We start from the raw sequence: 13660 nt of genomic DNA, 5'->3' as shown, positions 1-13660 counted from the left end.
ATTAATGCTAATCTACAGGAAATCAGGGATTTACAGAGGTTATCTTTTCCTATTTCTTTCTTCCACGCCTGTAGGTTAGATTTGACTGTATACATCTGGCAGAAAATTATGGCTCCATTTTGTTGGTGATTAACCTCAGGGAATAATTTAAAAAGCATTTTGTTTAAAAAAAACCTCAAATTATCTTAACTTACGTGCAGAATAACTTGCCTGTCTGAAGAAATTCTTAACTTCCATTCAACTGACCATGAGTTGCTGCAAGGAGTTTGCAGCCTCATTTAGTCAGTCTCCATCTCTCTCACTATTGCATCCTAGTATTCTGCATCAAAACTGTGACAAGATCGAAAGGCCCTTTCCTGTGCTTTACTACTCTGTGTTCTAAAGAATAGAATATCATTTATTGTCACGTGTACTTAAGTACAGAAGTACAGTGACAGGTTTGCAATGTCACCTCTCATGGCACCATCTTGGGTACAAAATACCTGGGTACAGACCTTAGATACAAAAGAGGAATAAAATAAAAAGTTGCATTACCTGACAGTGATTCATTGTATAAGTTAGAAATAAGGCATAGGTTATACGGATAAACATTACAGACAGATAAACAAATTACACATAAACATTGCATTGCAGTTGTTCAGCACAGGGGCTTCCACAAGTGGCTTGACCGGCCTCATAAGCCACTGAGCGCCCATGCCAGACCCCAATCCAGCAACCGCCCCTGTTCCTCTCCAGCTGTCAGCTGCTAGATGCTGCTGCAAGCCTCCAGCCCACTCTGCTCCACTCTGGCTCTTAGCTGCTGCAAGGTAAATCTTAGGAAAAAAAAGGAGGAAGAGGGATTGATGGGCCCCGGGCTGAGGAGCCTGAATGCTACTTACTGCGCTGTTACCATCTTGAAAGATGGCTGAAACCAGATATTCTTAAGTTCAACTTAAATTAAAGTGATTTGAAGACTAGATTGAGGTTGTTCTGTTGTTAAACATATTGTATTACTTCTATTGATGTAAAGCAGTTTGGATCAATCTGACTTTGTGAAGTGTGTTAAGTAAATGTACATTCTCTGTTTCTTTTAAGACTTCTCATACTTTTAATTTACACCTTCATTAATGGCTACACTTTCTCCCAGTCAAGGCATTCCACCTGAAGTATGATGAAATGCGTCTGGATCTGAATGTTCAGAAGTGGGATGTGACTGTACTGGAACTGAGCCACCACAAGCGCCATCTTGACAGAGCTGTTTTGTTACGTTTCTGGGAGACTTTGGACAGGTGAGTAGTAGATCATGGCTGATAGATAAGTGGCTGTTAGGACATCAAGATTCAAAGAGCATGCCTTATTGCCATAAAGCCAGAGGTTTGTTCAATGTTCTGACTGGAAAGGGGTTGGGATATGGTGGGACTGGAATTCCACGCTAGATTCTCTTAATTTTCTTTTAGAATTCAGTCTGTGTAGGAATAAGTGTTGCCCATCCTTATATTGAGGCTCAAAACAAAAATACACTAATTATTTATACTATTGAATGTAGATAATACACTTACGTATTTCAAACATGAATTAAAGAGTTTCACTTGTAGTTTAGTTTATCATGGTAGGAGCAAGTATTATGTTATGAAGTTAAGATAGAAGATGAGCCATGATTCTGTTGAATGATGAAACAGGCCTAAAGGCCTGAATGGCCTACTCATATCTTCCTGTTTCTTATTGCTTCTGTTCCTTCTGTTGTTATGTCTTTACTTGGAGCTACAATTTGCACTAGGAACTGACAAGAAAATTTATCCTCCCTTTCCACAGTGCTTTCTTAGAACAGTCACTACTTTGTCTAGCTGCATACTTGCTCCAGTATTTAATTTACTACTACAGTGCAACTCCTTTAGTAGTATAAAAATTGAATGGTAGGTAACAGTCATAGTTCCCTGGGGTCTTGAATGACTGAGCTATCTCTTATAGCAGAATTGCTGCACAGTGGGTATAACTGGTGATAACAATAGCCAGGATTTGCAAGACTCATGTCTGAAGGACTCCTTATGTGTTGGCATTTGAGGGAACCTTGGGAAATGAATTCATTGCCACTATTCAGAAGCACAGTGACACTTTCACAACTCCTGATAGTCCACAGGTTGGACATAGGCTCAGAAATACAGCTGATTTAAGTTATTACAGGCAAAGTGGTCCCTAAAAACCTGGAAATCGCAATGGAAGTGTGGTCTTCAAAGCACCATTTGAAGTATTGCTAGGTTGCACTCCACAAATGCTTTTTAGCATCTTGATGATGCAGTAGTAGCCCAGTTTAGCTCAGTTTGTGGCGTATTCTGCCCATCATCAGAATTGTGTTGGAGATGCATGAAGTAAAAATTAATCCATTTATCCTTAATTTTTTTTTAAAAATGCAGAGAAAGAGGTTTAATGCTCCCAAGTTCTGACCAAGTATCCATTTCATCTTGTTCCACCTTTAACTTTGCCCTACCTCAGGTAATCTTCTGCTGAAATCCTGATTCATGTTCTTTTCTTGAATACTTGACTATTCAAATACTCTTCTGGCTAATCTCCCACACTCCTCCAATTAGAAAATTATGAGCTTATACAAAACTCTACGATATCATAAATGAACGAAGTTCCATTTGTCCTTTATTCCTGTGCTTGCTGATCTGCATTAACTTCTGGCCCGGTAAGGCCTGGAACTCCCAAATCCCTCTGTGGCCTCTCCCTTCCCTATCTCTGTAACTACCTACAAATTTCCGAGATCTTTCTGCCAGTCCAATTCTAACCTGTTTCACAGCCTCGATTTTAATCGTTTCACCTTTGTCAGTCATGCTTCAGCTACTAGGCTGTAATCTCTGGAATTCTATTCCTAATTCAATCCACCTCTTAGTCTCTCTCCTTTAATGCTCTTTTAAAACCCCAATCACTTCGACCAAACCTTGGGTGATCTGTCATTTCCCCTTTTATATCTTGGTTTATAATCTGTTTGATAATGTCTAATGAGCACTTTAATGGTGTTTTACTCTATTAAAAGCATTATGTAAATTCAAATTGTCATTGATAAGAAATTGTGACAGTTCAGCAGTTTTGCTTAGGCACGCATACAGACTCCACCAAGACAAATCTGTCACTGTTGAACAGGAAAATCTAGGCCAAAATATCGATCTTAAGCCCCAAAATAAGGCAGATGGAGCCTCTATTTAATACCTCATCATTGCTACACTCCTTTAGTATTGATGAATTGACTACTGCTTGACTCCTAGTGTGTTTTGAAACTTCATTTTTAAAAATCCTTTTGTTAATAGACCTTGAAAACTGAGATCACTCTTAAGAACATTTTATTTAGAGTGTAATCAGCTTGAATGTAATACTCAAAATTGGATATGCAGAGACAATTCATTAGCCACTGATCTATCTGCTAACAAAACAAAATGAAAAGCAGGTGGTTTGATGGTTGGCTGAATTCTCAGTAGCTACCATGTAGCTACTCAGTACTATTATTAATTCTATCTTTCAGCTTGTATACTATCTACAATTTTCCTTATATCTTACAAAATACTTTGCAAAATGATAATGCTTCCTTAATTACTTTCAAGTTTGGTCGACCTAGATCCTTTCTGGAAAGAAAGTTTGATGAAAAATTATGCCGAGTCTTTTTGGTCATCTGTCACGTTAATTCATTTCCTAAGTGTAGTAACCCAGATCCATGATTTATGGTCCCCTCATAAATGATGAATATATATATTATATATATATATATATATATATATATATATATATAAAAAATTCACTTTACAGAATGTTATTGACTACAAAATGCTTTTTTATGTGGCATCCAAGAAATGCATTTTCTTAGTATCAGTGGGTGTGGAAGGTGAAATTGCAGGGAAGTGGACATGCTGAGCATTAAAAAAAATTGAAGTGTATATTTTTGAAGTAGAAATGTGCTCACAAAGTTAATGCAAATAAAACAGTAAAATGATTTAAAATAAATATTGCTTCTTGTATAATGAGAATTTGGGAAGTGTGGTTAACTGAACAGATCTGCGTGTTCTTATTCATGAGTCATGAAAAGCTAGAATGTTGGCTAGGCAGCTGATATATAGACGTTCATTTCAAGAAGAGTTGAGTCCAGAAATAAACATATCTTGCTGCTGTTGAATAGAACCATGGCGAGACCTCACATGAAGATTGTGCCCAGTTTTAGTCTCCTTATCTAAGGAAGGATATACTTACTGTACAGGAAGTACAACTGAGTCTCAACAACCTAATTCCAAGCAGGAGTTTCTTATGAGGAGAAATGGAGAAAAAGTCTGTCCATATTCTCTGAAGTTGCAAAGAATGAGGTGGATGTAGATGGGATGTTTCACCTGACCGATGAGTCTAGAACCAGGAGGCATAATCTCGGAATAAGGTATTTAAGACTGACATGAGGAGGAATTATTTGACTGAGGGTGCTGAGTCTTTGGAATCTGTCATCGCAGAAGGCTCGAGATGCTCCATTCATTGAACCTGTTCAAGGCAGAAATTGATAGATCTGAAGACTAAATAAAGCATATGGAGATTGTTTAGATTAGATTAGATTATTTACAGTGTGGAAACAGGCCCTTCGGCCCAACAAGTCCACACCGACCTGCTGAAGCGTAACCCACCCATTCCCCTACATTTGCCCCTTTTACCTAACACTACAGGCAATTTAGCATGGCCAATTCACCTGACGTGGACATCTTTGGACTGTGGGAGAAAACTGGAGCACCCGGAGGAAACCCACGCAGACACTGGGAGAATGTGCAAACTCCACACAGTCAGTCGCCTGAGTCGGGAATTGAACCCGGGTCTCTGGCACTGTGAGGCAGCAGTGCTAACCATTGTGCCACCGTGCCGCCCAGTGTATGGGACATTGAGGAGATGATCAGCTATGGTCTAGAATGGCAGGCACTACCAATGGACTAAATGGCCTCCCCCTGTTCTTGTGCTCCTAATAAAGATTCTTGGGAGTTCATTTTTCTCCTTTTCAGATTGAAACTGGAATAAGGTAGAAGTTTGTTTTTATTGTGTTGGAGTGAGCTGTACAATAAATTAAAGCCCAGTAAATATACATACTATTTAAATTTTCAGCAAAGGCTGATTGTGTTTTGGATGATTGATTGTCGAATATATAATTTTCAAAATTTATGTTGCTGCTTCTTCTCAAGTACCAGTGACCCAGGTTCGATTCCAGCCCTGGGTGACTGTGTGAGTTTGTATATTCTGTTTTTGTTTGTGTGGATTTCCTCTAGGTGCTCCAGTTTCCTCCTACAGTCCAAAGATATTCAGGTTAGGTGGATTGGCCACGCTAAATTGCCCATAGTGTTCAGGAATATGTAGGCTTTGTGGATTGGCCATACATTAGCCATATCTTGTAGATAAGATATACAGGGATGGGGTAGAAGGAGGGGTTTGGGTTGGATGCTCTTTGGAAGGTCAGTATAGACTTGATGGGCTGAACAGCCTGCTTCCACACATTAGGGCTTCTTATTCTGTGGTCCAAAGGTTTTGCATATTCTTTTTGATATTTGTTCCATTTGAAATGAATGTGTATTAGAAAATTGAGGACCAACCTGATTTCTAAATGTATGTCTCATTTTTAAGAATGAATACACAAAATAATTTTTCACTTATCATGATCAATTCTAATACTTTATGCACAAAAGCTTCTTAAAATATAAACAAAAGTATAGTTTGTTAATGTATCTGGTATATTGCCATCAAAGAGCACTAAAACTATTATGTGCTTTTAGTTTTTAAATGTAGCATTTATGGGCATCACAAAATCATGACTTGTTCTAGCTTGGCTAGACACCAAAGTAGAGAACCACTGTAATACCTCATTTATTAGTTAGACTCTGATGCTTGTATTTTAATTCATTTTATTGGATGAAATATTTAACAATTGGTACTTTCCTCTTACTTACTTTTTACACTTAATTATTCAAAAACTGCAAGAATGCTATGGGTTTTCACAGCTGACTTTTGCATCTGTTGTAATTACAAGTCATATTGAGTTTTTTTGTGATAAGGCTGATGCATGCACACACGCTGCCATCCTGTTGGTTCCCTTATCTCTTCAACTCCATTTCTGCAAGTGCAATTCATTGTGCTACTACAGAAGATTGTATAATATATTTTGCATGCATGTCAATGCCCAAATTCAGCCCTTGGTGCTATGCAATAAAACTTTTAGCTTGGACCTTAAGGGCATGTCAATATGTAAAAGAACTGCAGTGTACCATCATTTATCTCTAAAGGTCGTGCCCATTTCATGGGAGAGAAATCATGATTGTCAACGTTAAATTCTTCCACTTGATTCCTTTTAGAGCCCTTTTTTATTGCTGCAACCACAAAGATCCTGCAATGAGTTTTTGTAACTTTGGTTGTGACTGAGTTTTTGTTTCTTTTCACACAACAGGTACATGGTGAAGCACAAGTCCCATTTGAGATTCTAATTGTCTGAAGCTCTGTGGTTGCTGCCATTCATTTCTGAGAGATTGGAGGAAATCGACAAGAGCCACATATATCTTGGGACTAAACTGTTTCATTGACATCTCTACGTTTGTCAAGAGCAGTGACAGTATAATATGAGTGAATTTGATTTGTCTCGTATGCGATACTCGTTGGAAAACTTCTATTGCATTGGGGAATTGATGTCTGCAACAATTAGACATAAACAATGTGCTTATACTACCAGTTTTCCAATGGTAGATTGACTCCTAGTCTGCAAACTTAAATTTGTATTTTATTCTATAGTGAGTGTTTATATTTCATTTCTATTTTTCAGGCAGCACTTTTTTTATTTTACACCGTCCTTTCTCTCTTCCAGCTTTTCCTTTTACAGTTGTTAGTAAGTTGCAAATTGTATATCATCATTGTTGTGGGACAGGGATTTCTTCAAACCGTTCTCAGGTAGAATAAGTGATAAGACAGCCATAGATGACATAGGTTGCTTTTTCTGTTTTTGTAAAATATTACAAAATTATACATTGAAGTACAGCTGCCTTGAGCTGTGAAGGGGCTCGAACAATCACTTGGGTATTGTTAAGAATTTGGGTGCGGAGAGAAAGAAAACATAAAATGTCCATTATTTCTATTATGAAAAAATTAATTGGAAGCCCTGAACCTTAGCGCATTGACTGAAAGGTAGGTAATAATGGTTTGTAACTTTGAAACCTATCATCTGTACTTAGCTTTCTAAGCACAAACGTGAAAAGCTGATGCTGTACTTGCAAGTTCTGTATTTCAAACTTTTAAAGTTCATCAGTGTCGACATACAAATGATTAAGAATCCACTTATACTGCTTGCTGACATGAGATAAATATATTCCATAAAGTACCATTTTGTTGCTGTTTTCATTACACTTCCATCAGTGTGTTGAAAGAATTCACATTTATTTCTCTCTTCTTTAGGGATAAAAGGAAGGGTTTTAGTTTGAGGGCACAATCCTCATTCATTCAGCCTCAGAAATGCAAGCAGTATCAGTAAAACTTGAGAATTGATATGTGAACCATTTTAAATTATTGACTTAGAGTCGGGCTTGCAAAGTTTAAAAGCAAAGTTTGCCTCATGGTGATACATTGAAGGAGTCACACTGATGCAATGTATTTATTTAAATCGTGATCATAAGTAATAATTAAAACTAGTTAATAGTTGAGCTGGAAAGTCACATAAGGGGAAATGTAAGTGATGCTCACCACAGCATGGGATAGTGCCAAAAAGAACAATTCAGTCTATTTTCCTAACAGTCAGTATCTTAAGATAAAATAGAAACAGATTGAGCACAATATCTGATTTAGTAAAAATAGCTATTTGAAGCGGTTTATACTGGCCCAGGGACAAAACCTCTCCCAGGATTTTGTTTTTTGTCCTGCTGTCTGGTTTGAACTGGAAAGTGGTTTTATACATTCAATCCTACACCATATTCATAAGTAGAGGTACTTTAGGTGGATGAAACTCAATCAAATAGATGGAATTGTTTTAACTGCTGTTTTGGATAACCATAAATAAAAGGTAATGATGCTGAAACATGGAAAAAAAATCTGAGTTCACACAGTATAAACAATATTGAGTATTGTGCTGTAAAACCTGAAAATGTGTAACAGTATCCAAGATCAAATGTCAATCGTGATAGAGTTTGGAGAACAATGAATAAGACTGAATAACTGTTACGTCAGTGATGCTTTCTTTTCAGTGAAGCTTGTAAAAATTGAATGTTTTGATTCTTGTGTCTACTACAAAATAGATAACCAATTATCCCATCTTCATAGGTTGAAGGAAAAATATAGTTCCTATCCAAGCTATTCTATTTTCAAAAATAGTCCAAATTAAACATTAAGCTTGCTCATTTACATTGAACTTTGATAGCAGCTGTTATGTAGCAAGGTAGAAACAAAACAAATTAAGAACAGAGTTGAATGACTCTGTTCATTTCAGCTTTAGATTTCCTGCCATGATGCCGTCAATTTAGTCACAGTGAATGATCCATTGTCATTTAGGTGAGCAATTGTACAAGCTTCATGAGAAAACAGATACAAAGGTTGCTGAGAGTGGTGGGCTTAGAAAACAACTCACAGCAATGCTGGGAAGGTGTCACTGCTGTGCACCACCCTGAAGAATAAATAAATTGAACGTTTTCTGTCATCGTTAGTTGAGTTATTTTCAGTATCTCACCAGTCTCAATATGCTATTTCAGTTTGTGGTTCATGAAATATTTACCAGTATGAGATGCAACTTTAAGCCTACAATTTCACTTTTAAAAGTATTGATAATTTCATTGCACCTTTGTACAAGGTTATTTGATATCAGCGTCGCTTTCACATTGTAAGTTGGCCAACTAAAAATAACATACAAAATCTCTGAAATCTCACATCTTATGAATTGAAGTTGGTCTAAGTCTTCACTGTTATCGTCAATGTTCATTCTCACATCTAAACCTATGTAGTTACTGTTTATTCAGCAGGAAAAAGGTTGATGCCTGCCTTTCTGTAGTGTCTGCCAAAAAATGAGGTAATAGTGTGTGTGTGTGTGTGTATGTGTGTTCATTCTTTAATGTAGCTGCTGTAATGGTTTAGTTAAATTAAGCTGTTTGGATCTTATTACTATTACTGTCAACAATATTAATCTGTTTGCTTTCAACTGTCTCACACAATAATTCAAGTAATGTGAAGTCATGCAACATCAGGCAGCGAGATGAGCAGCTCCTGCTTGTTGGTGGCACATTGTCTCCTTTCTCTGTTTTCAAATTCAAAAATTTTGTATTTTTTGCTTTATTTTGTAGTGAGAGATATATGGCAAAAAGCTCTATTTTCACAAGTAGGGTTTTTTTGTACCAAATGTTACACGTGGGAAACAAACTGTAGCTTTTACAGAAGTGTATAAAACTGCAAATTGTTGATGCTCTGTGTGGGTTCCTAAAATACCACCCATTAAAAAGGATTTATCAGTTAGTTTATCGTTAAATCTTTAATAAGGTCACATTTGTGTTATAGTGGCTAATCACAAATGGAGCTAGAAGCACAAATTTAATATGACCACACATTAGAATAAACTAGAAAACACATGCATCCTTTGGGTAAGGGAAGGTTTTAAAATAAATTGATTTTTATTATATGACAAATAAAATGATATACAATTAAAGTGTTTTTCATTTTGCGCTTCATTTGTGTAATTTCACTAACATAATTATATAATGTTTTGCTGCTATATAGTAATGCCTATCTTTAGAAATGTATAAAGCTTTGCCTCATCACAAGTTCTCCTTTTTATGTAACTCTGCATGCTTAAAATAGCACAATGGCATTGCACTTGTGCATAGTGATGCACGAGTACTAGTTGTTAGACATTGTAAATGGGCTGCATAGAAGGGCATAACTTGTAAACATATTAGAATTACACCATGATATAACCAGTTGCACTGAATATTGAAGAAATAATATTGTTGGGATAAAAACATTGATGCTGTTGTACCAGTGCTACATCCAGTGCTTCTGAAGCTGGAGAACTTTCAAGTGAAGTACACAGCTGATGCCTGCACACATACTAGGAAAGATTTGAGTGTGCCATGCACGTGCTGAGAGTATACTAATTGACCAGATTGTGATGTTAAACAGTTCTTCGGGCTGATTTCAACTACATGGTCCTCTGTAAAGTATTTGTTTATGACTAACCAGAAAGCAGCTGCAATCTGTTGCGCATGCCCAATGGCATTCCCTCTATGCCATGCCCCTGAAATCATCTGAGTTCTGTGTGGTAGAACCGGAATGTAACCTCTCTGTCATGTAAGCTGCAACATGGACTATCATTTATCACAGGCTGGAAATCTGCCACCTACACGTCCGATTTCTTTACTCACCTCTTAGGTGCACATAATGCTGGCAGCTGGAATTACCAGGTCCAGTGATAGGGCCTCTTCCTCAGTGTGGTGTGGATACTCTTTCTTCACCTTCTGGGTTGGAAATCAAGAAATGAATATCACATTATCACATTGCACGGTACAAAAGATGGTAGGAAAAGAGTAAGCTGGGAAATGAGAAATGGAATGACAATGGAACACAATATAATATAATTCCTTCAGCAATGCTGGATGCCATGGGTTCCATTTCAGTTATCCCATGATGTGGAGAGCTATCTCTTTCTTGGAGTTTTTAAATAGTGGGAGCTGAGTGAGGTTACTATTGTTGGAAGATCTATGAGGATAAGGTGTTGTATTAGGTGCAGGTCTTCCCTAACAGGGACTGGGGAATGAATGATGAGTGAGATGCATTGAGCAGCATGAAAGCTTGGTGATGCAGTTGGTACAAGCATCACTGACCTTGGTGCCCACATGCAATTATTAAACTTTGCTAGGTTGTTGTGTCTTGACTTGACATTGCTTTACCTACGTTCATTTTCTTGAGAGAATGATCATGCTTGCTGCCACCCCAAACACACTGTTATGGACCAGACCAAATCCCTCAAAATATAAATAAAAACTGAAAGAACTGTAGATGCTGTAAATCAGAAACAAAAACAGAAATTATTGGAAAAGCTCAGCACCTCTAGCAGCATCTGTAGAGAGAACTCAGAGTTAATGTTTATGGTCGAATGATTGTTCCTCAAAATGGGGAATTTTAATCCAAAATGTAAACTGATTTCTGTCTATAAATGCTGCCAGACCTGCCAAGCTTTCCTAGCAATTTCTGTTTAAGCCGCTTAAAATATATTAAGAAGATAGTCTAGACCCTAACTTTTTCTTATTTTAAAGGTAAGTGTAAGGCGTTGTGTTTGAGGTGCAGTTTGGTCAAACTACCAGCCTTGAAGTAAAACATACTTTATTCATACACTATACTTAGACGACAACATAAAGAGTTGGAATAACAACTCTATTGAATAACTTATCAGATTAATGGATTATTTAACTACTTAACAGTACCTGTTCCAATATTGTAGCATTCCATAAACACGCCCTTGGCAAACACAAATTCAGTAAAATAGATTGTCTCACATGCAATTCCAGCAGCAGGAAGAGAACCTCAGCTATTAACTGTAACAGAGCGAGAAATAAGAGCTGGATCCTCCACATCCGGCTTCAAGATCCCAGCAACTTCTACTGAAGGCTAAAACTTTTTTAAAAAATCTATTGGAGCTTAACCTCAACCATTCTGGCTGCTTATATTGTTCCAGCTTTTTTTTTAAAAGAAAGACCCCTCAAGCTGTTTACTGGCTTTGGCGCAGGCTGCTCAACACCTCCTTCTCAATCTTTCTTCACAAAAAGAGGACAAAATATATCTAATAGAGATATATCAACACAACACATACACAGAAAGGTGACCTCTCCTCCCTGCTCATAACTAAACCTTTTAGTACCTAATCAGTGAGCGTATCAGAATCCTGTCTCTTTCTTGGTAGTCTGTGCAGCAGCTACTTGCAGCCAGTGCTTCCAAAGGCAATCCCATCAACTGAATGCAGGTCCCCGTACTTAATCTCATGCTAGATACCTTGCAGCAGAGGACCTACTTGGGCCAATGTGACAGTTGGGTAAATAAGGCATATTATGTTTAATGCTGCCTGCACTAGCATGACTGAGCAGGTCATGAACTGAGACCCATTCTGCCAAAATGAAATTTCAGTTCTTGCTGTGTTATTAGCACTATATTTCAAGTAAATGTCACCATGTTCCAACAATATTAGAATTCAACATTTGTATTTGAAACCATAGAACTCTACTGAAATGTTCAGAGTGTACTGTAATTTAATGACTGTAACCCGTCATTTGATGCCAGTGCAAGCATCCCTAATATTTAGATAGTTAGCGTCGTGATTGTTGTAGAAGAATCATGGTGCTTTCAATTTGTGTGCTGAGCATGCAGTGCATAATGGTGATAAGAAACATTAGAACATTGAGGAAACATCAGCAAGTAAACTGCTGCTTGGCACAACTTTACCCTTATTACTTTTCATGATTATAATTCTTTGTAGTTGTACAGCTGAGGTGAATTATCTTGAAAACTAGACATCTCCACAAACTATTCTTTGATATTCAAAAGAGCAGTTTATTTTTAACCATGTGGCAAGCTAATGAATTGGGTAAATTATTATTTTCACAGACAAGAATAACAAGTTCTACTTTCATTACTTTATAGTCTCAAAAAAAAATCTCTGGAAGCTTTCAACCTTTCCCCAACCTAAGACTTCCTCACTTATATTTTTCAAAAAGCTTAATTATAGACAAGTTGCCACAAGTAATTTAGGCACTGTGCCCAGGAAACATTGGCTGACATCCATGCTCTGGTTATGGACTTTTGTGAATTCAAGAAATTATTGCAGGTTCGGTGTGGCAGGGATCAACAGGCAACACTACCTTTGTAGTTACTACCACAGTACTACCTTTTGGCCTAGTATCAACCTGTAAGGTATTTAGTAACTGCCTGCCCATATGACTTCTATCTTGCAGATTAAGTTCTCCTGGGAGGACTAAATTGGATAGCTCATTAAATTGGGTGCGGGAATTAGGATGTACGATTAACCCACACCTGTTCACAGTTATGCAGACAAACTACATGCTCCCTGCTAACTATAATGATGTTGGCTTGCTGCCCAACACTGTTTGCACTGTTCAATGATCGCATGCCTCATCAGAGACCAAAGTTCATGAGCTTTACCATGTAAAGCTAACAATTACTTAAACTCACCTTCTAAGAAATGGCACATTAGGTCAGAAAGAGTGCCTCAAAATCTTTGGATCAGTATTGGAGGCTTTGGTAAGAGCACAAAGGGCGAAAGGTTCTCATTCCCCCCCACCCCCAGATCATTGAGGAGTTCCAGGTAGATACCTAAGTTAATGGGAGCAAAAGCCATCGTGTTTAAAGTCAGTAGTCAAACCCTGAGATCCTGGATGCAGCACTACGCAAAAGTGTGTTGATCTTAAGTGGCTAAGGTCAGTGATTGCACATTTACATGCTGTAACTCAAACAAATGCTCTACTTGCCTTGCAAGGTGCTTTAGTCATCTCTACACCCCCGCCTTCCCCATACTTACCGACCAACAATTTCAATGGCCATTCACACCTACGTTTGTACTAAATGTCACACACTTAGTATTGTTTGAACCTGCACAAACTACAGAAATGTTTGTGTTTTACCCTTCCTAGAATAAATGAAAACAAGATCT

At 37.6% G+C, this 13660-nt stretch overlaps 1 protein-coding gene across 1 annotated transcript in view; it reads left to right on the top strand.

Moving 5' to 3' along the window:
* The window catches only part of cdc73 (cell division cycle 73, Paf1/RNA polymerase II complex component, homolog (S. cerevisiae)), a 319379-nt gene extending 309730 nt beyond the window's left edge, over window positions 1–9649 (top strand). Inside the window, exons 16-17 of the mRNA XM_043699805.1 lie at window positions 1127–1268; window positions 6428–9649. Of these exons, the coding sequence (XP_043555740.1) occupies window positions 1127–1268; window positions 6428–6464 (179 nt within the window). The 3' untranslated portion in view covers window positions 6465–9649. The remainder of the gene's footprint in view (window positions 1–1126; window positions 1269–6427) is intronic.
* Window positions 9650–13660: the final 4011 nt, after the last annotated feature.

The sequence above is a fragment of the Chiloscyllium plagiosum genome, chromosome 11 (genome assembly GCF_004010195.1).
Source record: "Chiloscyllium plagiosum isolate BGI_BamShark_2017 chromosome 11, ASM401019v2, whole genome shotgun sequence".
Taxonomy (NCBI): Eukaryota; Metazoa; Chordata; class Chondrichthyes; order Orectolobiformes; family Hemiscylliidae; genus Chiloscyllium; species Chiloscyllium plagiosum.
This window is presented reverse-complemented; position numbering and strand designations above follow the sequence as displayed.